This window comes from Watersipora subatra, chromosome 10 (genome assembly GCF_963576615.1).
Source record: "Watersipora subatra chromosome 10, tzWatSuba1.1, whole genome shotgun sequence".
Classification (NCBI taxonomy): domain Eukaryota; kingdom Metazoa; phylum Bryozoa; class Gymnolaemata; order Cheilostomatida; family Watersiporidae; genus Watersipora; species Watersipora subatra.
Genome location: NC_088717.1, coordinates 27551450 through 27578419, shown reverse-complemented (window position 1 = coordinate 27578419; position 26970 = coordinate 27551450). Strand labels below are relative to the sequence as shown.

The 26970-nt window shown below is 36.7% G+C and overlaps 1 protein-coding gene across 6 annotated transcripts; it reads right to left on the bottom strand.

The window, feature by feature from the left end:
• Nucleotides 1-7: 7 nt before the first annotated feature.
• LOC137406625 (zinc finger protein 30-like) lies at nucleotides 8-26615 on the bottom strand. 6 transcript variants are annotated; one of them, XM_068093235.1, is made up of 7 exons: nucleotides 26560-26615; nucleotides 4131-4201; nucleotides 3878-4025; nucleotides 3664-3735; nucleotides 3513-3572; nucleotides 1574-1816; nucleotides 8-479 (listed from the first exon to the last, which is right to left on the bottom strand). In XM_068093235.1, the coding sequence occupies exons 2-7, from the start codon at nucleotides 4167-4169 to the stop codon at nucleotides 10-12; spliced, it is 1032 nt and encodes a 343-aa protein (XP_067949336.1). In that variant the 5' UTR covers nucleotides 4170-4201; nucleotides 26560-26615; the 3' UTR covers nucleotides 8-9. The 6 variants fall into 6 exon arrangements, with proteins under 6 accessions (XP_067949336.1, XP_067949335.1, XP_067949334.1 ...); XM_068093234.1 differs by lacking the exon at nucleotides 26560-26615 and adding an exon at nucleotides 25414-25524; XM_068093233.1 differs by lacking the exon at nucleotides 26560-26615 and adding an exon at nucleotides 25285-25355.
• Between the last annotated feature and the right edge of the window lie 355 nt (nucleotides 26616-26970).

Here is a 26970-nt window from a genome sequence, read left to right as displayed (position 1 = left end):
ATGAGTAGTTCATGTCTCCTCTAGATGCTGACGAGCGTGATGCTTCAATTTGTAAAGTTGGTCAAAGCAGAGTGAACAAATCGGACACTTAAAAAGCACTGCTCCTCTACCGTGTGTTACTTCATGTTCGACCAAATGACTTCTTAAAGCAAAGCATTTCGAGCAATGTCTACATTGAAAAAGCTTTTCAGCAAAATGTGATGACCTGTGAAGACCAAGTTCCTTGAAACTTGCAAAGTCCTGAAGGCATATTGAACAGGTTTTACTAGTAGGTAGTAGGTTGCTGGACAGAGAACTCCTAGAATAGGGCTCTTTACTGCTTCGGCTATGAAGCTTCTCATGTGCCCTTAAAAGAGTTCGAAGAGGAAAGCTCTGAGTGCACTCACTGCATTTGTGTTTAACCATAGCCGCATGGACAGACCGCCTCTCTGTTTGACCCTTCACATCTTTTCTCATCCCATCATTCATCTCCGTCAGTTCTATCACCATCAAACAAGACAAATGTGCAAGTTTTCTCAGCGTATAAAAAGAATTAAAGGACAACCATTCCCATTTGGTCTGGGACTGACTGGCTCAGACTTTTTGATGCAAGACTTTTTAGCACTGATATCTCTACACCGAACAAATTGTTTATGATTGTTTACAGTAAATAATTAATATGATATAATAACATGAAAATGCAAAAACCATGGGTAAAATTTACACAATGCCTTTTTCTTCGAAATACATGAAAAAATAAATTTTTACATTCACATCACCTAACTTTGATTGAAAGTTATCGTGAACTACATCTGTCGAACATGTAAATGCAGTCGTTATGTACCAATTTTTCTTTTCCACTTGCTTAAAATCTGTCCTGCCATCAGTCACAACAAAAGATAGATAAATTCTGAACTTGTAACCTGTGCCACAAAGTCCCATTCCAAATGCGATTTAATGAGAAGGAAATTGCCTGATTTCTGCTATGATACAAATCCTGAGAGACTAACTGAACTTTAATATAATGACCTATGGTTCATGCAACTACAGCAATAGACTAACTTAAATTTGTAGAAAAATAACAATGCATCAAAATTAGGCACTGTGATCAGTTGTAGTTGCACAAAACAGTTGTATATAATAGCATATTTTATATGTACATATTATATAATTTAGTATACATGTATATACCTTAGTGTATATATATATACTAACCATATATTTCAGAATATATACTAAATTTAATATCAGAGTAGTTTTCAGTATGCAGCAAGCTCAGAGTTACCTTCCCAGCCGGACATAGCAAAAACTACCACCGAGACCAGTGCAACCTTTTACCATCGACCCCATGGTGAAACCACCTAAACAATGCAGTAAAATGAATAAATGTGTAGTGAAGAGAGATGAATTGTTTTAGTGTAGCCAAGCTCTCATTTCCTACTAGAGAACTCCGGCTAAATACTCTCCTCATGATCACTGAGCAAATCCTACTAGTTTATGTATAGGGCATGGTAGACAATCACCCTCAGAACTACATGTACATAGTACTGCAGTACATATTGCTATAGGACTAAATACAACCTCCAGAATTTACCTGTGTCGGCTTGTCGGGGATTAACTCGATCCTCTACAGTTTTTTCAAGGGTGTTGTGGTTAATTCCGTAATCAGCAAAACCATCAACCATCCAAGCATCCATCAGAGATAACTCTTCCTCTGTCAGCCGATCGAGGGCATGACCATGATGGCTATCATCACTTTCCATATGTTCACCTAGTCCAATAATGACCTCAGAGGAACATGTAGCCTCTTCACCGCTTTCCAACTTAACTTCAATGTCTTTAAAACATGAAAGATAACTTTCTAGCACCAAAGCTCACACATTCGAACCTTTCGCAAACCCAACACTTATTTACAGTTGATCAGTAGATAAAACATCTAGCTAGCTAAACTCTGTTACACCTATGCAAACTTATTTAGCAGTTGATCAGTAGATAAAACATCTAGCTAGCTAAACTCTGTTACACCAATGCAAACTTATTTACAGTTGATCAGTAGATAAAACATCTAGCTAGCTAAACTCTGTTACACCAATGCAAACTTATTTAGCAGTTGATCAGTAGATAAAACATCTAGCTAGCTAAACTCTGTTACACCTATGCAAACTTATTTAGCAGTTGATCAGTAGATAAAACATCTAGCTAGCTAAACTCTGTTACACCAATGCAAACTTATTTACAGTTGATCAGTAGATAAAACATCTAGCTAGCTAAACTCTGTTACACCAATGCAAACTTATTTAGCAGTTGATCAGTAGATAAACCATCTAGCTAGCTAAACTCTGTTACACCTATGCAAACTTATTTAGCAGTTGATCAGTAGATAAAACATCTAGCTAGCTAAACTCTGTTACACCAATGCAAACTTATTTAGCAGTTGATCAGTAGATAAAACATCTAGCTAGCTAAACTCTGTTACACCAATGCAAACTTATTTAGCAGTTGATCAGTAGATAAAACATCTAGCTAGCTAAACTCTGTTACACCAATGCAAACTTATTTACAGTTGATCAGTAGATAAAACATTTAGCTAGCTAAACTCTGTTACACCAATGCAAACTTATTTACAGTTGATCAGTAGATAAAACATCTAGCTAGCTAAACTCTGTTACACCAATGCAAACTTATTTACAGTTGATCAGTAGATAAAACATCTAGCTAGCTAAACTCTGTTACACCAATGCAAACTTATTTAGCAGTTGATCAGTAGATAAACCATCTAGCTAGCTAAACTCTGTTACACCTATGCAAACTTATTTAGCAGTTGATCAGTAGATAAAACATCTAGCTAGCTAAACTCTGTTACACCAATGCAAACTTATTTACAGTTGATCAGTAGATAAAACATCTAGCTAGCTAAACTCTGTTACACCAATGCAAACTTATTTACAGTTGATCAGTAGATAAAACATCTAGCTAGCTAAACTCTGTTACACCAATGCAAACTTATTTAGCAGTTGATCAGTAGATAAAACATCTAGCTAGCTAAACTCTGTTACACCTATGCAAACTTATTTAGCAGTTGATCAGTAGATAAAACATCTAGCTAGCTAAACTCTGTTACACCAATGCAAACTTATTTACAGTTGATCAGTAGATAAAACATCTAGCTAGCTAAACTCTGTTACACCAATGCAAACTTATTTAGCAGTTGATCAGTAGATAAAACATCTAGCTAGCTAAACTCTGTTACACCAATGCAAACTTATTTAGCAGTTGATCAGTAGATAAAACATCTAGCTAGCTAAACTCTGTTACACCAATGCAAACTTATTTAGCAGTTGATCAGTAGATAAAACATCTAGCTAGCTAAACTCTGTTACACCAATGCAAACTTATTTAGCAGTTGATCTAACATATTCCATTAACATGTTGATCAATAATATAAATCACAAGCAAATTATGATATCAAATTGCAAATACCCGAAACCACAAGACGCTGATTCATATGCAGTTTAATAAATAGAATTGGCTACCTTTTAGAACGGGTTGTTCCTCTATGATTAGAGATGGTTTGGTAACATCCGACTCAGAGTCTGCAAAGAGAGTGTTGCTGACAACTTCTGAATCTATTTGAATAACACAATGTACACGTATATTAACCTTGGAAAGATAAGAAATCTGTACCTTGAGAAATGCTGGCAGGTGCACGCTTGCTGCCTTCGAGCGGCACATTAATGACAGAATCTAGCAGGTTGCCTAAAATGAAATTGACTATGGCAATGGTCTTACTTTGTCAAATCATAGCATTACATTGGTTACAACTAATGCTTACGTTAAAAATAAATCTGTAAACTTGGTTGAATAGTTATACTTGAATACTGATTGGCTCTTTTCCTACCTTTAATGAGAGACAGCAAAATGGTTTCTGTAGCAGATTTTATCTTCTCATCAATGGTGAATCCAGCCCACTTGGCCATTACATTCTTGCTTTCATGATGATATAAAAAGAGAACTCCGGTATACCCCAAGGCTCCTGCTTCAGAGATCTATAGGTTTAAATAGGGTGAACTGCTGTTTGAAAAAGTTGTGTTACATTGAAGAACAAAACTAGTTGAGCTAAATAATAGATTTTCCTTTTCTCCTGTTCCCACCTTGTAGGATACTTCCTGTTGAAAGGCAGTTGAATCCATATATGAGCAAGGACTTCGCAGCAACTGTCAATCTGTAGCAAAACATTTGTAAAGCAGAGAATTAAATTTAGTTCGATTAGATGAAATTGCTCTTACATCCTTTTAAGACAAAAAAATTTTTAATGATAAAAGTTGTCCTAGTAAACCAGTTATGTAATGCATGGTGCAACAAGTTAATGTGTAATGCATGGTGCAACAAGTTAATGTGTAATGCATGGTGCAACAAGTTAATGTGTAATGCATGGTGCAACAAGTTAATGTGTAATGCATGGTGCAACAAGTTAATGTGTAATGCATGGTGCAACACGTTAATGTGTAATGCATGGTGCAACAAGTTAATGTGTAATGCATGGTGCAACAAGTTAATGTGTAATGCATGGTGCAACAAGTTAATGTGAAATGCATGGTGCAACAAGTTAATGTGTAATGCATGGTGCAACACGTTAATGTGTAATGCATGGTGCAACAAGTTAATGTGTAATGCATGGTGCAACAAGTTAATGTGTAATGCTTGTGAAATAACGCTCAGTGAAAACAAAGCTTTTTTATCATCTGACATAAAAACATCAAATGTTGACGAGAATGGACCTAGTTATCAGAGTCAGAAAATTAAGGGGTAAGTTTAGAATGCAAAACACATTTTTATTGGTATATATCATGTGTCAAGTAATGAACTTGTGGTGCGTCACAATTATACACTGAAAAGGATACTAACACATTCTTGAGACAAAGAGCACACAATGTTGTTCTGAGACAATTTTGCTCGCAAAAGTGACTTTGTAATTCCTGCCGATGAAAGCTTCAAGTGCAGAAGCAAGCATTTTAGCCTCAAAAAGCCACTTTAGCCTCCTTATTTCAAGCCTCAGAAACTTCTGAACAGACGCAAAAAAATTTACTAAATCCATAAGACTTTGTGTATGGGAAGCCAGCAAACACCAAGTGCATAACTCCATGAAAGGTGGGAAAAGTGACTATGCTGGTTTTAAACACTGTGGCAGGGGCAAACAGCATTAATAACCACAGCAGTGATTAGAGACTGCACCAGACCTATATATGATATCACATCTGAAAAAGAATCATAGAGCTTTACTCAGCTAACATGATATGGTTTATAATCATTTTGCCAAAATTTTATTGGCCAAAATAAACATTTGCCATAAAGCCATTTGTTGAAATTGAAGTCTTTCGAAAACACAAGCCATTTAGTCGAAAAAAAAACCTTGGCCAAAATAATATCAATTATAATGTTAATAGTAAGTTCTGATCTGTTAGCTAAATTTATATTTAACTTCAGTTTAGCTTTATAATTTTTTACTAGATCTAACAGCTAAGCATCTTATAAATTTTGCACCGTAAAAATACTTCACACACAATTTCGGTATGCGTGCAACTTCGACGTACATGTTTAATAATAAATATGTGTACAGGATATCATTTGTTCTTTTGAATCAAAATCCGAGTTGCTAAGAAAAAATTGGTTTGATGAAAGCTACCACAACTTTACTGACATGCATGTTACTTTATTTTACAAGCTATATGTAGCTAAATTTTTTGAGATGGCATCATTTGGCTTTTATGGTTGTCTAAGTACAGACGGTTCCCAACCTACGAACGCGTTACGTTCCAAACGATTGTTCGTAAGGTGAATTTGTTCGTAAGTTGCTTCAGTGCTATATTTTGTATTATAATTTATGTTTAAGGCCTATATAAGTATATTGAAGGTTTATATAAGTATGTTTAAGGCTTGTATAATTAACCTGTATTGGTTTGTACTGAAAAAAATATTTAATAAAATGGAAATAATACTTTGGTGGACGCCGGGCCATGACACTGCATTTCTTATTTATTGTATGTCTTGTCCTTTTTATTATATTGTTGTTTTAATCGTTATGCTATCACTTATCGTTGTTGTCTTATTTTTTGTATGTGTTGTCCGTTTATTATATCGTTGTTTCACTCGTTATGCTATTGTTATATCTGATATACCGTCATAACACTATCACTTATCGTCACTTAGATCGTTGTCATACCAACGCGCTAGTGGTCCTATTCATTCACCTTGTTAGCCGGTGTTCTTACCGTTTGCCGTTAGCCGGAACGGTTGATATTATTGTACTACATAAATGAGTGCGCTCATTTATTAGTTGAGCAGAGCAGATAGCCGTATGCTCTTCGGCTGGTGAAATTTCCTTCGCTAATTAAAAGCTGAATGAAACTACAGGCACTCTCTTATCTGTATTTATTAGTAGAGATCTTGCCAAGTAAAGGCCGGCAAATCTCTTTACAATACGTATGTAAAGTTCAAACAAAGTTCAAACAAATAATTCGAAAGTTAATCGAGTTACGAACAACGTACATGCGTTCGTATGTACCGTTGTTCGTAGCTCGAATGTTCGTAAGTAGGGAACCGTCTGTACTTTGTAGGAATTGCAGAATAATGATAGTGTTATAACACAAGTCTTTTCAAGTCCTCAATTTCTACTAGTAGTCTATGAATTTAACTGATAGCCTGTCGGCAACAACGGTTTTGGTCATTATCTTTTTGACCAAACTTCTATATACCATTATACCTATGACATACACTGGCTACACCGCTGTGATATACAACTTGCGAATGACAATGATGCTCTGACAGTCATGGAAGAAGAACCTGCTCAGCTATTCTACGATGTTTGACCACCATAACCAGTTAGGGAATGTTACTTCTAGCATGGCTCAATGATTTGCATATTTTCTATTTATTGCGATTTAGAAATCAAATTGACAGTGGCCTGTGAATAGATGCGATAAAATCAACCATGTGTTGTATGGAAATGTCACCAAAACAAGATACAAACAGGGAGTGAAGCCAGACTACAAGATACACATTCAATATGTACTAACAACATGACACCCAAACTTCAAAAGATCCAATAATTAGAAAGGCAGTCAAAAGCAAGTTAGAAACTCCAAGGTGGAGAGAATCCATCAAAGACAACAAGTCAATCGCACTGCCAGAAAACCACCAAATGGACATTAGAAATGAATGCGTTGATTAAACGTATAAAGATCTGCAATCCTTTGCTGGTAACAACCTAGATACCAGACTTAAGTCACGAGCTTAACCCTACATGTCTACATCACGTACACCAGCTGAAGATTTACGCAAACAAGATATCTTCGCACATCTCACATAAAGCATTGAAGCTCACCACTCAACCTACTCCCACAGGCTAGCCTTCCCACATGCTAACCAGCTTTAGCAAGGAGCAACTCGAATGACTGCACCTCACTTTACAGAGGGCCTGCATAGGCGCTCATCCCTCTGCCTACCGAAAAGCCTCTCTCCTGCCAGTGAAGTCTTTTTTCCCAACCACCTGTTGAAGCTTTCTACCTAAACACTGTTAAAACTCTTATTTGACTGTTGATACTCCCAGTCGTACGAGACTGAGCAAACGAGTATGAACGATCGGTCAAATACAGGAGTAACATTCATTAGCTATTTTAACCATTTGCCATTAATATTATTGTTTTGAATTTTGCTCGTTGCGTACTTTAACTGTTGGACATATAGAATAAAGTAACTTTTACTGGTAAATATCAGTACAGCGTACATGGTGTAACACCTTCACTAGTAGCTGAACCAGTAATAATCAAATTAGTTCCCACAAGCTAAGCATAAGTCCACAACTACACATATTCAAAATAAAATAAAATGTCAATGCAAATTCAACACTGATGTTGTGTGAGGATTTGGATTAGTTATGCATAAAATCATCTTTTCCCACAACCACATGTAACACATGCATGATTGCTTTATAACGTTAAATTTACATTACACTTACGCTGTACACTTACACTCTTATTTTCAAAAAAATACATTTCTGTATTTTTGGAAAATAAGAGCTGATCAAAGTGAGACCATATAACTCGTCATTGCCTTCTGTGTCACAGTCTTGGTTGAAGCTAGTACGGGATGAGACTGTATAACACTCATACGTTTTACGAGTTTTTGGCGTCTAGCACATACTAGGTTCGATCTATGTATTGTTACAGATTTGCTAAACTCAGCTATTATTAATAGCCACATGCATCAAGCTATCATTGGATTAGCGTAGTAATATGCAAGCCAACTTTCATGAAAAGCCAATGGAACACTGTATATAATGATATGTAAGCCAGTGTAGAACAGGATGGATAAGAATAAATAACGAAGGAAGATACACTAGTGAGACAGAAGAACAACAAGAATGAGATACTGTCTACACGCGATGAAACTATAAATGGACATTTGTGGAGTATTTGAACATTTACTCATCTCTGTGCAGCTTTAGCTTCCGTAATAAAGAGCCATACTCATTCACTAGTAATCTTCCTTGCAACAATTATACTTGTGCATGAGAGCAAATACTCATTCAGTATAAGACAACTTGTAACCAGAACCCACTTAGTAGTGAATGCAAGTGCCGTAAGTCGCTATATTATAGAGAGGCAAGCGCAAAAATCCGCTACATTGGTGGCAGCAGTGGGATATCTGTAATCCTGTTGTTTAGCTACTGAAAGTTTAGCTGTATGCACAACCTATTAACTGTTAAACAGCTCTCTGGAGTAAGATGGCTCAAGGCAGAGACCCCACAATGTCTATTAATCCATTCCTGCCAAACAGTAACCCACTCTTGGATGCAGCTAATCCATTTGCTGATACTGCGGAGAAACAGCCAAAGCAGGTCATTCACTCCGATACATCAGTACACATCGATGCGACAACCTTCATTGGCGATATGTACCAGAAGTATGTGTTGGAGCTGCAAGACAGACAGACTGCCATCAATCGCATACCGCCTCCAGCAGAAGATGAATTAGCTGGGCGTCCAACCAGTGCGACCACCAAGAGATCTTCCTAAAGTTACCCAAATAGACAGTTTGAGCAGTGTTAGCTGCAGGACTGCAGAAAACTACGCTGACTGCATGGAGACAAATCTAGCTGATGTGCTACATATAATCTCACTAGAAATGGCTAAACAGACCAAGCTAATAAAAGATCAGTCTGCCAGAATTGCTGCTCTGGAGCAAAAAAGACAAAGCGATAACAAAACCAATGAATAATCTCGAAGAGTGAAACATTGTTTCCGATGTAGAGACTAGTCACATCTAATAAGGAGTTGTACGGTACCAAAGGAAAGGTCACAGCCATCCATACGCTTTAATCAAGAGAAACCACAAAGGTTCGCTCCTAAGATTATGTGTAAGTTAGTTGAACCTGTGCCCTATACCAGTTACAGTAAACCGGATAGACCATGCAAAAGAACAAGAACAAGGTTAAGCCATGCGGACAGGACTGCCACTACCTCGATGTTCCAGGAATGAAGGAGCAGCTGCATGTCGGTTCAGATAAAAGGCTTCAACTTGCATCGGCGAGAGAGGTTGGCGCTAAACAAAAGCAATACCAGTCAAGACTCCAACATTGCAAAGACACACACGAAATCATGCTGGGCATAACTCTTTCGGCAACAGTAGTCTTTTCACAGGAAATGTACAGCATTGTGGAACAATCAGTAACTCTCGCAAGCATTGGACTGCTAGCACAGCTGGTAGCAGCAGAGTGTATTCGAGTAGCAAAGCTACCCATGGACCTGCAACAGCCTATCAGCTGCATGTTAAAAAATATGCAAAGCAACCTCATGACTACAAAAATACACTGGAATCTCGCCTTGATAAAGTTGTACAAAAAAATAATGAAACTCAACGCCGCTACCTGAAGCTGCTTCTCAAATATGATGACCTGAAGTATCACTTCGACTCAGGCCAAAAGAACACTCTAAGTTACGCTACTTAAATCCAAATTGCCTTATCGATGCTGATAAGCCATTATTGGAATACTGGCACCCCATCTAGGGGTGGAGTATGTTACGGATTTGCTAAACTCAGCTATTTCTAATAGCCACACGCATCAAGCTATCCCGGGATTAGCGTAGTAATATGCAAACCAGCTTTCATGGAAAGCCAATGAAACACTGTATATAAGGATATGTAAGCCAGTGTAAAACAAGATGGGTAAGAACAAGTAACGAAAGAAGATACACTAGTGAGACAGAAGAACAACGAACACGACATACTGTCTACACCATAGGTGTCCTTTAGCGGGATATTGCCGAAGCCGAGGCCGGGCAGTAGTCTACACACACAAAAAAACAACAAAGGTCCACGTAGTTATGAGCAAAAACAAAAGTATCCACCCAGATATCTCACCAATCCGATGAGCAGCACGCACAAAAAATAAACCAATCGACGGAGCCACACATCATGTCAAAATATTCCAAGTTTTAAGTCATGTCTTCCACAACTCACCTTATGGTTTCTCAAAACTTGTCTCAAAGTCCCTATTAATTTGAGACTGTCCTATTGCTGTTTTAGAAATGGTCGCCACTAGCCTAGCCCAACGTCCCGATTCAACATCTCAGTAACTATCGAGGCATTGCTGAGTGCTCACAAACTTTTTGATTCCCTCATTTAGCAATGACCCGACAGTTACTGAGATGTTGAATCATGACGTTGAGCTAGGCTGGCGGCGCCCATTTCTAAAGCAGCAATCGGACAGTCTCAAATTAATAGGGACTTTGGGACAAATTTTGAGAAACCATAAGGTGAGTTGTGCAAGTCTTGACTTAAAACTGGGAATAATTTGAAATGATGGGTGGCTCTGTCGATTGGTTTAGTTTTTGTGTGTGCTGCTCATCGGATTGGTGAGATATTTGGGTGGATACTTTAGTTTTTGCTCATAACTACGTGGACCTTTGTTGTTTTTTCTGTGTGTAAACTATGGCCCGGCTTCGGCAATATCCCGCTAAAGGACACCTGTGGTCTACACGCGATAAAACTATAAATGTACATTTGTGAATTATTGTTATGTTCCTGTATGAATAATAACAGAAGATGTGGTTTATTCACTCTTATAGTATGTATTGCATTAACATGTAGAGACAACAAGGAAAATATAACAGTAATAAATGTTACCTGTATGAATAATAACACAAGATGTGGTTTATTTACTCTCATAGTATGTATTGCACTGTTGCCTTCCAGACCTAGTTTATATAAGCCTGAGCTATGGCTAATTAATAAATAGCTAAACAAAAGCATTAATTGTATTAGAATATTTAGCTATATTAGAATAGATGGTACAAAGTTAGCTTTATTTAAGTTTTATGATGGCAATCTAACACCTCCTCACTAGTCTGGAGATAATATGAACAGACGAAACGTTGCGGATAAAGTTGTGTTTGCTGTCTCCTTCTAGATGATCTCCATGGATTATCTGGTCCATATTCACTGTGTAGAGGATGTCTAGGATTTCGTCTCTTTGGTTGATGCACTGGTTCTTCGGGAGGTACCGGAATAGGTAGCCTGTCACTATTTTTATCTGATGTTTGAGATATATCTCCAAGGTGTAGATTTTTTTCTGTGCTAAATCTAGGTTGTAGTTGTTCTACATGTCTTCTCCCGCATGGCCATACTCTAACATTAACAGTGCTGGCCATAGACTTTAGTCACTAATGCTGGAATGCATCGAGGCTGATTAGATCTTTTAGGGTCACAGTATAACGCATAGCATGGATCTCCAACTTGATAACTGTGAATCATGTTTAATGTGTCATTCAGAAGCTGTGTATTTCTAGATTATCTCCATTGAGCCGAATGGGCTGGTGATGGAATAATTGTGTCAATTTTGCATCGGATTTGCCTTCTATGTAGCAGTTGGCTTGGTGAATATCCAGTCTCTAAAGGTGTTCTTCTATAATGCATCAGAAATTCTAATAATGCTGCATTAGGTGGTAGAGTAGACTTCCTCAACGCGTGTTTAAACGATAGCACCATTCTCTATGCAGTTCCATTTGTTGCAAGATGATAAGGCGCTCCTGATAAATGTGTAATTCCTCTTTCTTTGCACCACTGTTGAAACTCTTCTGATTTAAAGGTAGTAGCATTGTCCGTAACTAATGTGTGTGGATAGCCAAAGTGTGATAAATCTTGTTCTAAAAGATCAGTAGTTGATTTTGTCGATGTAGAACTGGTACTGTGAATGCAGGGATATTTAGTGTAAGCATCTGTAAGAACTAGCCAGTTACTTCCCATAAAGTTGATGGCATGATCTAAGTGTAGACGACTCGATGGTTTCTCTGGTAGCATCCACGGATGTACAGGATACTTTGAAAGTAGTCTCTGATTTTCAGCACACGATGTACACAATTTGCTTGTCTCCGCAATGTCAGCATCCATTCTAGGCCAGTATACTGCTGTGCGTGCTAGCTGCTTCATCCTTTGTATCTCAAAATGTCCGAGATGCAATATCTTCAATACTTCTTTTTGTAAGCTGGTAGGAATTACTACCCTGTTTCCATAGAGTAGACAACCATTACACACAGATAGTGAGTTTTCTAATTTTTTAAATTCTTTGATTTCAGAAGTAGCTGGAGTTGCTTCCTCTCGATGTGGCCATCCTTCTGCTGGATATCTCATTACTGTAGAGATAACAATGTCTTTAGAAGATTCCTTGACTATTATTCCTGGATCTGTAGGATTTAGTTGAGCTCCAATAGGTTTAATAGTGCAAATGATGTCTACGTCAGCATCGTCTTCCCCTCTGTCAAACTCAACATCTGATCCAACAGGTAGCCGACTCAGAGTATATGCATTCCCAGGTTTGTTTGTCTTTCTATACTCAATTTCATATTCATATTGACTGAATAAGAGAGCCCATCTTGCTAATCCGTTAGCAGCAAGTGCAGGAGTTCCTTTGTTAGGTGCAAACATTGATGTCAATGCTCTGTGGTAAGTAACGATGGTGAATTTTCTGCCTTAAAGAAATTGGTGAAACTTCTTCAACGCAAATATGATAGCTAGTACCTCTTTTTTAATCTGACCATATTTTCTTTGGATAACCGTCAATGTTTTAGAAGCATGCATAATAGGTCTTTTACTATTATCCTCATATTTGTGAAATAAGACAGCTCCAACTCCATTTTCGGAAGCATCACATGCTATTCCTATCGACAGCTTTGAGTTGAAATGTGTAAGAACTGTGTCAGCAGTCAGCAGTTGCTTTAGCTGAAGAAAACTGGTTTCCTGTTCTGCACTCCACTTCTACTGCACATTCTTTCTGGTTAGCTGATGTAATGGTTCTGTAATCGTTAATAGGTTAGGTAGGAATTTGCTGTAGAACTGTACTGATCCAAGGAATGAACGTAAACTGTTTATGTTAGTAGGTGCAGGCATCTGTTTAACAGCATCTGCTTTTAGTCCTTTGGAAATTCCTTTTGCTGAAAGGTTATGACCAAGATATTCCACCGAGGGTTGGGCAAAATGGCATTTTTCTTTACGACTTCGTAAACCTTTCTCATTCAGTCTTGTAAGTAGTTGAGGCAAATTCTGTAAATGACTTGTAGCATCAGTACCACTAACCAGTATATCATCGAAATATACAGCTACTCCTGGTAGATCAGCTGTCAATTGTTCCATTATCTCCTGGAAATATCCAAGTGCTGAACTGATTCCAAACGGAAGTCTCATCTGTAGTAGTACTCCTTTTTTAGTGCTAAGAGCAAGCTTTTTCTGACTGTTTGGCCCCAGGGAGCTTTGGTTGTATGCATCAGCTAAATCAGTTTTAGTGTATCCATATCCTCCTCCTAACTTGGTCATCAGGTCTTCTGGTAGAGGTATAGGCTGTCGGTGAGTCTCTAATTGTGGATTGACTGTTTGTGAGTAGTCTCCAAATACTCTGATCGATCTTTGATGACTGTTAGAAAGTTGCGCTTTCTTGACAGGAACTACAGGCGTACCATATTGATTAAACTGTACTGGTTTCCAAATTCCTCTTTGAATTCCGGTTTCATAGGCTAGATTTAATTCATCTTGAATAGCAAATGGGACAGGTCGAAGTTTGTGAAACACTGGTTTTGCATCTGCTTTGAATCTTATTTCTAGCTCGTAATCCTTTAGACGGCCTAGATCGTTGTTAAATAGATCAGGAAATTCGTTGCAGAGTTGCTCGCAAGATTGTTGTAGACTTTTGTCAGCTGTTTCCAGGTCTACTATTTTACAAGTCGTAGTAGTTTGTTGGCTGAGCAGGTTGTCTATTGATATCCCCTATAGTTTGATTGCTCCTCTTGCTATCAGGTTGAGATTTGGAACCCGGCTAACTACAAAGTTCAAAGCAATATGATTTCCCTTTACGGTTTTAGTATTCAGCTGGCACTGTCCAATTACTTCAATCGGATGTTTTGAAGCAGATTCGTAGTTTGTCGTTGTTGTAGAGCACAGGTGTCAAACTCACAGCCCGCGGGCCACATCCGGCCAGCCTTCTAATCTTATCTGGCCCGCAAAATCATTTTACATTATTGCTATCCATGGCCCATTGATATGAAGCGCTGACAGGCCTGTATTCCCTGGAGTGGTGGGGCGGCTAAGCCGCTCCAACTTTTTAATGATTTTTAGCGGCTAAGTACTAAGAATTGCAGTCTAAGCGCATTCATTTGGAATTTCCAACAACTAGCAACTAAAGTAAATTAGTTCATTGCTCGCTTCATCGCTCTTAGCTCATCACTCCACTTCATCACTAGTCAAACGCAACTAGCGACAAGGTGGAGAGGCTCACGAATCTGGTATTAGTTTCGCCTGTCACTAATGCAGTGAGTGATCCTTTTCTGCATAGAAGCGAATCAAAACATTGATGAGGAGAACCATGGGGCAGGCTGTCTAAAAAATCTTCTAATATTATACATATATAAAGATGTTAAAATAGATACAGAATCAGTTGTGAAAGATTTCTGCCATGGACACTGTTAAGTTTGCAAAATACGAAATCAACAAAAATAAACCAGTTCATAGGATTTATACGTACAGCACTTATTATTGCTTGCAATAAAAAATGATTGTAGAACAGCTTGATTGACCGGTTTACAAAAACAATAAAACAGCTGCCTTTTCTCACGAGTCACCAAACATTTAATGGGTTTTCCAGGCCTTTACACTTGCCATGGTGGTCATTCAATAATCATCTTCTACTCATTTCTCCTATAAACTGTCATCAGACATTATTTCGAAACAACTACACAAAAGACTGTCTGACACCTGGCTCGATCAAGTCAGTTGAGTGTGCGCCATTGACGAACTAACATTATTCTAACGATATTACGGACAAGAAACTTAAATATATATTCTGGAGTATGGCAGAGGTATGTTTTGTGTTTACTTGTCTTTTATCTAATATTTCTGGTTATAACATTTGATATCATGTAATTTACGTAACATTTGCTGATTCAGACAGCAATTTTGCCTTAAAGATTGTGAATCAATTTGTCTTTAAAAACATTTCAGGTTTCACAGTCGGTTGGAAATGAAGTCACAGTCAACAAAGATCTAACCACCGTTGTACTTTTGGAAGTACTCTAAATACGAATATACACGCACGCATGATAAATAACTTCCAAAGTTCAAAGAACTTTATAGACACATTGACAGAACAAAAGCTCTTGCAATAAAAAAATGATAACTTTTGTTCTGTCAATGTCCCTTACAGAAATCTGTAGTGTCAAGAGTTTTACATCGTTCGTTGAATAAAGAAAAAGTTTTGCCTATCATAAACCATAAACAATGTACTTATGTAGATTTTGATGCTTACAATTGATTGCATTTATGCATACTTTGAGGGTTGTTGATTCTTAAGAGGTTTATAGCAGTTAGCCTGATGGGTGCTGCTGACTATTCTGAGAATCTCCACAACACAGGACACTACACTGAACGTAAATGAAGTGTTTGTTTCGGTCAGATCATATAATCAGATCAAAGTCATAAGAGCAAAGAAAACTGAATGATTTAAATGGTTATTGCTGAACCTCACACATTTTATGTACATTTGCACGTTTTTAGCGTGTTCATATTTCTAACTTGTATAATTTTGATAAATATTTTTTAAGGAGAGTTAAATCTTTTTGGGATATTTAAGTTTATTTTTTATATACATTGACATAGAAGCAAAGAAATTTGAATTCTTTTTAACAAGATATTTTTATGAAGAGTAAGACATAAATAGAAGTAGTTTAAAGGTTGACTTGCAACAAAATTCACATTACAGTTACTTGGTAGCAAAAGATTCACCTTGTCTTAGTCTGCTGTGTCATAGGTGCAAAATATTTGGAAATGTGATTACAAGCACTTGAAAGCTCAAAAACGAACAGCTGATCGCAGCCATCATGAAAACAGCCATAGGTTGGAATCCTTCTCGAAACGGCTCAAATGTGACATAGTTGAACACAATGTGTTTCTGTTTACACGCTAATGCAACCTCATTCGTTGTAATATTCTCACAAATATACTTCACGTATTCATTGAAACCATGTTTATTGTCCTTACACGTCTATTTAATTATCATTGTAATGCTGTAACTTTGAGCACAGATATCTCAAAACCTAACCTAAAAATCAGTTTAATTGTTTAACCTTAGCTCAAGGGGGTGCATATCATCCTCTGATAAACATGAAGAGTCTGTTGGTCACCTGTGATAGTCAACAAATGTTGCAGAAAGTGTTCGCACCATATAGTGAGAAATATGGGTCACATGATCAGATTACGACTAGATGATTAAATCGAGCAGAAAGTACTTGAGTTTCGTTTCAGCTCGATCTAATCATCGCTTTAATAGATGCTCACTACTTTCGTTAAGTACTTAAGGACTTAATGAAAGTAGTGAGCATCTATATTTGATAGGGACTTTCTAGTAGAGCCCGAAGTGTTTGTCATAAACTAGTGCTACATGATGTTTTATATTGAGCCTTTAATTGGCATTTGATTTCACGTGATAATATTACGTGTCAAAACAATAACCCCGTCGAGTTGAATACGTCATCAAAATATGGGATTCCAGCCTACAACCACATGCTTTAACTGTTCATTTTTGAGCTTTTAAGAGCTTGTGATCACATTTCCACATATAGTGAACCTGCAACATGGCAGAGTAAGACAAGGTGAATCTTAAGATACCAAATAACTGTAATATAAATTTTGTTGTAAGTCAACCTTTACGGTTTAAGTTTGTTTCAGAATAATATTCATGTCTGTTTTTATCTGTATTTATGTTCCAAGAACATTTAGTTTTAGCGTGTTAAATAAATGTTTATCTTGTTCAGTCCGCGACCTAAAGTATGTTTTGAATTTTGGCCCCTTTTACAATTGAGTTTGACACCCCTGTTGTAGAGAGTACAGGTTTTCCAAGTTTACACCAGACTTCCTCAGTAATGAAGTTGTCACAGGCTCCTGTATCTAACTCCATCTCTACGATCTGTTTTTCTATCTCAATACTCTTTTGAAGTTGTTCCATATGTATTTTTCGAATACAGTGCACTCTCGAGAAACGATTCCCCTGATATACGATTTTTTCACCTTACGAAGTCAAACATTGTGATATCTTCACCTCGCTATACAAATTTCATTTCACCATACGATTTTGAGAATAGTTTCGCCCGAGTTAAAATTTGGTAGTCGGTGTGCTCATAACACACGTCGAAATAAAAAAGACACCAAAAAAAATATAGTTTGCCAAAAACATTTAGAAAAGACACAATGATCGACTTCTCTATGTCAGCATTCCGCGTGGAAAATTTCGTGTAAAATATACAAGCGAGAGCAAATATTCATTTGTAGCATTATTATATCTTTTACTATAAACTTTCAAGTCAGCATACGTATATAACTACAAGTATATACATTTAATTCGTTAGCTATGGAATCTGAGACCGATACAAACGTTATAAAATGAAGGAAAAATGATTTCTATGTCAACAAAGTTGGATGTCATAAATAAGAAAGCACCCGCATTATTAACATTGTCAAGGAATATGATCGCAACCAATCAGCATTTGCAATTATTATTAAAACAAGAACTCCATTAAAGCAAGCACAAGAAAGAGCTTCTGACTGAAGATTTGAAGGAGCTAGGTCATGCACGCGATCAGCATTCAAAAGGAGCAACCATTTAGTACAGACGAGGAAGTAGAAGATACAGAAAACCCCAAATTGGCAGAAATATTTCAAGTGTTTAATTTACTGATGTGGACTGGTACATTAAAACAATGCATGTATAATATATAATATATATTATTATATATTATTTATCTCTTGTGTGGCATGTTTTTTATATTTTATTCATTTTATTTGTTTCCTTTTGATCTTGTTTCATTTTCTTGTTTAACTATGTCTTTGCAGGTGGGCTTGTTATCTCCTACGTGAATACAATTCATCGTATGTATTTAACTCATATAACTAACTACTCAAGATAGTTGACACATTTACATTACTTTCTGAAACTTGTTAAAGCCCTTTCTTATAGGGTATATATACAGACAAACTTTTTACGTATGGTTACATTGACTCTTGTGCGCATTCCATACAAGAAAAACTACTGTAGCACCTTTTCTGGACCCTTTTACAAGCTTTAGCTATCTAGCAGTTTTCTGCATTGCACCAGCATTTTTTTCTTTTAAGCCAGAAGAAAAATTGGACAGGACTAGACAACCTTCTTTAGCCTGCTAAAAATTCCATTTCATTACCTATTAAATAAATCTTCAAGTGTACAGCAACATAATTAGCATTGATACCCATTTTCCTCCTCTCTGCTTTATTCGCTACAATATACCAGCTAAAGTCATGTTACTCCAAAGGTATGTACGTCCTGTATAGTAAATAAAAGTTCATTTTTCTCTTCGGTAGCCACTAAATGGTCAGGTGTGTGAGAGGCCGCTTTTGATAACTGCATCGCTCGGCCTTATTGAACTCTGGTTAAAAAAGGTTTCAACCAGACACGCTAAATTTTATAATGAAAGTGAAGACAAAAACTTTATATGAAGGATAAAATTTCGTGATAACAGTTGAAATTCATTAAAATAGTTCAAAATATGTACTAAGACTTGGTTTTAAGGGTGAGTTTGGCAAGCTAAACTTAGTTGAAATGAATTCAACATTTATGTTATGCGTACCTTTTGAGGTAAGAACTTGTTACCATACGATCTGCATTTGGTACAGAGATTACAATTTTACAGTACAGTGCACCCTCGAGATACGATTACCCTGATATACGATTTTTTCACTTTATGAAGTCAAATATTGTGATATCTTCACCTCGCTATACGAATTTTATTTCACCATACGAATTTGAAAAAAGTTTCGCCCAAGTTAAAATTTGGCCGTCGGTGTGCTCATAACACACGTCGAGATAAAAAAGACACCGAAATATAGTTTGCCGAAAACATTCTTAGAACGTTTAGAAGAGACACGATGATCGACTTCTCTCATGTCCGCGTGGAAAATTTCGTGTAAAATACACAAGCGAGAGCAAATATTCATTTGTAGCGTTGTTATAGCTTTTACTATAAACATTCAAGTCAGCATACGTATATAACTACAACTATCTACATTTAATTCGTTATCTATGGAATCTGAGACCGATACAAACATTACAAAAGGAAGGAAAAATGATTTCTATGTCAACAAAGTTGGATGTCGTAAATAAGAAGAAGGGACCCGTATTATTAACATTGTCAAGGAATATGATCGCAACCAATCAGCATTTGCAATTATTATTAAAACAAGAACTCCATTAAAGCAAGCACAAGAAAGAGCTTCCGACTGAAGATTTGAATGAGCTAGGTCATGCACGCGATCAGCATTCAAAAGGAGCAACCATTTTGTAAAGGCGAGGATTTAGAAAATACAGAAAATCCCACATTCGCAGAAATGTTTCAAGTGTTTAATTTACTGATGTGGACTGGTACATTAAAACAATGCATGTATAATATATATTATTTATCTCTTGTGTGGCATGTTTTTCATATTTTATTCATTTTATTTGTTTCCTTTTGATTTTATGTTATATTTTCTTGTTTAACCATGTATTTGCATATGGGCTTGTTATCTTCTACGTGAATACAATTCATCGTATGTATGTAACTCATATAACTAGCTACTCAAGATAGTTGACACATCCACATTACTTTCTGAAACTTGCTAAAGCCCTGTCCCCCCATAGGGTATAAATACGTACAAACTTTGAATGATGGTTACATTGATTCTTGTGCACATTTCATACAAGACAAACTACTGTACCACATTCTCTGGATCCTTTTACAAGCGCTAGCTAGCAATTTTCTGCATTGCACCATCAATTTTTTCGTAGAAAAATTGGACAGGAATGGACAACTTCTTTTAGTGTGCTAAAAAATTCCAATTCATTACGTTTTAAATTTATTTTCAAGTGTACAGCACCATAATTAACATTGATACGTTTTTGCCTCCTCTCTGCTTTACCCGCTACATGTACCAGCTACGTTACTCCAAAGGTATGTACGTCCAGTATAGAAAATATAACTTTATTTTTCTTTTCGGTAGCCATTAAATGGTCAAGTGTGCGAGAGGCCGCTTTCTATAACTGCATCGCTCGGCCTTATTGATTTAGGTCGAAAAAGATTTCAACCAGATAGGCTAAAGTTTATAGTGAAAGTGACGATAGGAACTGCTGAAGGATAAAATTTCGTAATAAAAAGTTGAAATTCAGTAAAATAGTTCAAAATACATACTAAAACTTAGTTTTAAGTGTAGGCTTAGCAAGCTAAACTTACTTGAGGTGAATTCAAAGTTTATGTTATGCGTACCTTTTGAAGGCAAGAACTCCTTACCGTACGTACTACATTCGGTACACACATTATAATTTTGCGTTTTATTGCAGATCATAACCATTAAAATACACTAAACACAATAGTTACTGTAGGTAACTATAATTACTAAAGTTAACATACTATTTTGTTGCTAATTGTCAATATGTACACATTTTTATAAACAAAATTGACAATTTTTACTAGGGGGTGTTTGCATTGTATAATTACAATGGTCTTTATACCCCGATATTCGAATTTTTCACCATACGATGCCAACTCTGGAACGAATTAACATCGTATCTCGAGGGTGCACTGTATTGCAGATTATAATCACTAGGTGCACTTAACACAATGCAGCTACTGTAGGTAAATATAGTTACTAAAGTTAACATACTATTTTGCTACTAATTTTCAATATGTACAGCATTTTTATAAAATTTTGGATCACTTTTACCTTCTTTTTATTTCATTCTATAATTACAATGGTTTCTATACCCCGACATACGATTTTTTTGCCATGCGATGTCTTGGAACGGATTAACATCGTATTTCGAGGGTGAACTGTAGTTTTAAGCTGTTGTTTTGGTGTAGATTTCTGAGCTATAGGCCTTTTATTAGTAGTTGCTTTTCTTTTTCGGCAGGCAACTCCTAGATGTCCTAAATTCTGGCAAAAATTACATGTAGCAGATCTGTATGGACATTCCTTAGCGGTATCGTAGTTTTATTCCATCTGTAGCAATTGAAAGTTGTCTGTCTTGCTTCTTTGTAGCTTGAAGTTCCTGTTGGTGTCTTAGTTCTATGATCTGGTTGTACTTTGTTGACTTTTTGTTGCTCTCCATATACGGTTTCCTTGGCTATCTTGGCTGCATCCTCTGTTTCTGTCGCAATTTCAATAGCTCTTTTGAAAGATAGCTCAGTTTATTTTACTTTGAACAGTGCTTTGAGAACTGCTTCATTATTTACTGAGCAGACAAGCCATGTTCTCTTAGCTCCATCTAATGGATCGTTAATATTATAAAAGTTACATGTGGTCGCTTCCTGTCTAATTCTATTCGCTAATGCATGAATAGTTTCTCCAGGTTTCCTTTTCATAGTACTCCAGAATTTATAACGCTCGCGTACTAGAAATCGTGTAGGATCATAATGTTCTTTCAAGAAATGATCTATTTCCTCTATGGTAACTTCATTTATAAGTTTTGGAGTCTCCAGTTGGCCAGCCATGTTGCTGATCTGTTTGTAGAACACAGGTGACTGATTAATTAAGAACACGTTAGCTTTTCTCTCCTCAGGTATAGAGTGAGCTGCTACAAAAGTTTCATATCGATTCATGTAATCAGTCAATAGTTCGGTAGCTGGACCATACTCTGAAAACTTGGGTAAGGCTGTCGATGGTGCTAGCTTAGCTGCTGTCTCGGTTTGACCTTTCACCAGTAGTTCCATGAGTTTCCTATTTTCTTCCAGACAAGCTTCTTGTTGTTCTTGATGAGCTTTTGTTGTTCTTGATGAGCTTTTTGTTGCTCCTCCATCTTTTGGTTTTGAGCCGTAATTACTTCAATTAACTTATCCACTTCGGAAGACATACTTGATTATACTGAGGATGATGTATAGGTTTCTAGATTATATTCTTGTAAGAATCTCAGTTGAACTGCTCAAGAATATCCTGCCCTCGTCACCAATAACTTCTTTTTTTTCACTCTCATAGTATGTAGTGCACTGTTGCTTTCCAGACCTAGTTCATTTAAGCCTGAGCTATGGCTATTTAATAAATAGCTAAACAAAAGCATTATTTGTATAAGAATATTTAGCTATATTAGAATAGATAGCACAAAGTTATCTTTATTTACGCTTTATGATGGCAATCTAACAATTATTTGAACATTTACTCATCTCTGTGCAGCTTTAGCTTCAGTAATTAAGAGCAGAGCTGCTCTCAAATCATGGTGATTTGAATATTTGAAGCAAATCATTTTGTACTGATTTGACACAAATGATGATTTGATTTGATTCGATTTGAAAAGTTTTGGAAGTAACTTGACTTGATTTGAAGTTTCGGACTGATTTGAAGACTTGATTTGAAAAATAATTCAAATCACATCGCTATTGATAGCCTTGTCTTCTGTAACCGATCGAAACATTTTTACAACATTTGCAAAGTTAGCCCAAGCTTTGGGAAGAAATGCGCACCATCGGTACCGAGGCTAAGCAACCGCGTGTGTGTGTCCCTCTACAGAAAAAAGAAAAGGACCCCGTGTCGTGTGTGTAAAAGAAATCAACATGAGCAGCTCTGATAAGTAGTGGAAAAGGCATGTTTGTAGTTGTGTTGCTGGCATTGAATACTTGGATGTCAATTATTTGATTGCTAGTAATTGGTTGTGACTATCCCACTCTAACCTCACAATTACTAGTCAAAATAAAAATTACTTGTGCTGTGCCTACGGCATAAATGAATGAATATAGTATTATAATATATAATATTCTATACAATACTATCCCATGCCGCCGACACATTCAATATTCACAGTAATGACAATGTTCATGAATATAAATATGCATTATATTATAATTGGGTAGGATTTAATTAATAAAATAAATTAAAATTTTATTTGTTATATCAAATTTATTAGAATAATATTAAATAACATTTTGATTTAATTTATTATTTTAAATTATAAAAGAATAGCATAACAATAACATTCTATCCAAGTAAGTATAATAAATGTAATATCTATATATCATACATAGTTTTAACATTACCATTTATCTATACATTATTATTATTATATAACTAATTATATTATATGTATAATAATATAATTAATAATATTTTATACACAGTCACTTACTTACTAAGTGAAGTATAATACTTAAAACACGATTTCGATTAAAAAGGACGATGTATAGAAAGAGGAAGACACATGCACTCAGCAAATACAAACAAGTGTTAATGAAGATATGTTCGCTGATTTTTTGAATAGAGCACCTTGAGCTAGTACAAGTAACCTGGATTCAGTACATCAGGAGATTGAAAAGTATATGGCGAAAAGCAGATCTTCTTGTAACACTCTAAGCTATTGGCAAGGTGAGACACAGTTACTGAGGCTTAGCAAGCTGGCGCTGAAGGCCCTTTCAGTACCAGCTTTATCAGCTCCCATAGACCGGGTTGTTAGTAAAAGTGGCTTCATCATGAGGCTACACAGGAGCTCATTGACATCTGAAAACTTGCGCAAGCTAGTTTTTCTAAAATGCAACAAGTGTATTTAAGTAAATGTGTTAATATTATGTAACTGTTGATTATAGGTTCAATGCTTAGCTTCGTTTCCTTCAAGTTCAAGCCTCAGTAACTGAGTTACACTTGCCAACATTTTCAGGTTTTATCTTATATTTTGTAACTTTAAACAAGTATCTAAAGTTTTTTTTTTACATTTGTACATTCTTGCTTAAAAGCTTGAATAAAAGCAGTCACAGCCATGACCATAAACTGTTACATAACCCTCCACTCATTCATTGATGTATCCAGCCAATGGTATGATGTGCTTTGCCATAATGTTTTAATATACCTCGTAGAACAAAGAAAAAAACCTTATATAGTGATTATTTTAGCATACATAACACATATAGTGGTACAGAGATACAGCTATACTATTCCTATCCATAGAACCCAAAACGGGCAGGGGGCAAACCCCCTACCCTTTCCCCCTGGTTCAGGTCCTATGGATAGGAGTACAGGCTATGCCGCTACAGCTACACTGTAGATTGATCATGCGATGCAATAATTGAGCAAACAATTTGAAAAAGTATTTCAAATCATTCTCAAATGATTCAGGATTTGAATTCGTTATTGGGCTGATTCGATTTGATTTGCTTTGCTTTGAATCTGCTGACAAGGGTGGGGATTTGATTTGATTTGTAGTTTGCCGGATATGATTTGAGTCATAAAAAAGTCATTTGAAAGCAGCTCTGATTAAGAGCCATACTCATTCACCAGTAATCTTGCTTGCAACATCTATAGTTGTGCATGAGAGCTAATCCTCATTCAGTATAAGACAACTTGTAACCAGAACCCACTTAGTAGTGATTGCAAGTGCCGTAAGTCGCTATATTAGCCAGAGGCAAGCGCAAAAATTCACTACAGTGTTTCAGGGCACTTTTAAATTCAAAAATCTGTCATCATACGCATTTATAAACAACAAAGAATCAGCAGATGACCGCAGTAACATAAACTTAAAGTCATACATCGCAAAATGTAGTTGTTAAAAAACAATTACCCCGCAGATATCCATAGTGAGAAACTTCAAAAATAGATTAAAACAAAGGAAGTATAATTTATGGCCTAATTGATTAACAAAATGGCTCGCAATCCATGCTATTAATACATGCAATCATAGTGGAGCTAGCGTACAAGTAATATATAGCAGTAAGCCTTTAATGCGCCATACCATGAAATAAACTGAGTGGAAGTCATTCTTTCACTCAGGAAATAAAGTGTGTGATACGAACAGACTTAAGGTCGTCCTTGACATAGCAATTGGCTTTGAAAAAGAGAATCTACAAATTAAACAACCTACAGATCTCAGTCAATGTTTACGGAGTTTTCTCGCTAAAGTATGGTACATTTGTATGGACGGGTATAACTGGAGTTTCTCAGAACCTGATTGCAACCTCAGATTGCACGTATGTATGCATACGTGCATGTATGCATGCATACGTGCATGTATGCATGCATACGTGCATGTATGCATGCATACGTGCATGTATGCATGCATACATAGAGGTTCTGAGGTTGCAATCAGGTTCTGAGATACTTCAGTTATACCCGTCCCATTTGTATAGCTACCGTAAAATGTCACCTTTATTCGAACGCTACTACAAAAGAAAAGGTGAAAAAAAGTTTTTCACGGTATATAGCGGTCGAAAAAAATAAAAACACTTCCAATACAACATAACGTGTTTTTAAATTTTTGTCATGCAGTGCTCTGCCTATTTTTGTTCGGCCTTTTTTGCGATTTTCTTACACGTTTAATGGCGAAAGTAACTTATCATGCAAATTTACTAGACATATATCCGTTTGACCTGTCTCGCTTATCGTGGTAATACTCAGAATCATTAGGGCAATAAGTACCCCTGCAGGATGAATTTATTCGCGGAGTTATATTTCGCGAAAATTGTCTTTTTATGCATATTCGCGGCTGAAAACTGCCACTCTCTAGGAAAAGTTAACTCTATTACGTCTAGCAATAGAGTTAACGCATGCGCGCATAGCACGTTTCGTTTTCTATTTGAATTATGGACGGTTGGGCGACAGTCAATAGGGCGACAGACACTTAGGCGACACTTTCGGTTCGAAAGGCGACAACTTCAGACGGAAGGGCGACACAGCGGACAAACAGGCGACAATTCTGGACATTGAGGCGACAATTCTGAGGGCAGGATTAATTCAAAATATTAAGTCCTGCTATGGCCTGTTATGTTGTTGTGAATTAGCAGTGAACACTAACAAGACACCAACTTTATTGATGCCCAGATCGGAAATCTTGCATTAGCATACTTTGTACGCATTGCTCCACCTTATTTCCTTGGCATCTATTACCTGCTTATATCCTCATTAATCTGATTACATTATTCTTTTACACACAGTAAGCATAGCACGTAAGCACGTAAGCATAGCACACAACGACAGCATCTCATAGTTTGTCAGTACATTATTACCTTACCTTGCCTTCAACCAAACAGCAAACCAATTTGTCGCCTTTGAGTCTAGAATTGTCGCCGGTTTGTCTGCCGTGTCGCCTTTCCGTCTGAAGTTGTCGCTTTCCAAACCAAAAGTGTCGCCTAAGTGTCTGTCGCCCTAGTGACTGTCGCCCAAAAGTCCAGTTACCTTCTATTTAGCTTGCAACTATAAGTGGATCGGGCTAAGCTATAAATTCTTTGCTGCGTTCAGAGGTTTTCACGAATATTCATAGCTATGGAGGCCTTTGATGAACCAACAATTTGTGGTAAGTAATGCGTTTTTCACATTTACTAAATTAGTTGAATTTTACTTTGGTTCTTCGGTAAAACGTGTGAATTGGAATACCTATCATACGCGTAGTAGGATTAGGTCAGTCATTTATAATTGTTTTAGC

Bases quoted from the DNA above. Each gene is read 5' to 3' on its own strand.
- LOC137406625 (XM_068093235.1), bottom strand. From the start codon at position 4,169: ATGGATTCAACTGCCTTTCAACAGGAAGTATCCTACAAG. The intron at 3,736-3,877 runs GTAGGAAAAGAG...ATTTCATTTTAG, and splicing joins TTTGCTGTCTCTCATTAAAG to GCAACCTGCTAGATTCTGTC. The intron at 3,573-3,663 runs GTACAGATTTCT...CTCTCTTTGCAG, and splicing joins ACCTGCCAGCATTTCTCAAG to ACTCTGAGTCGGATGTTACC.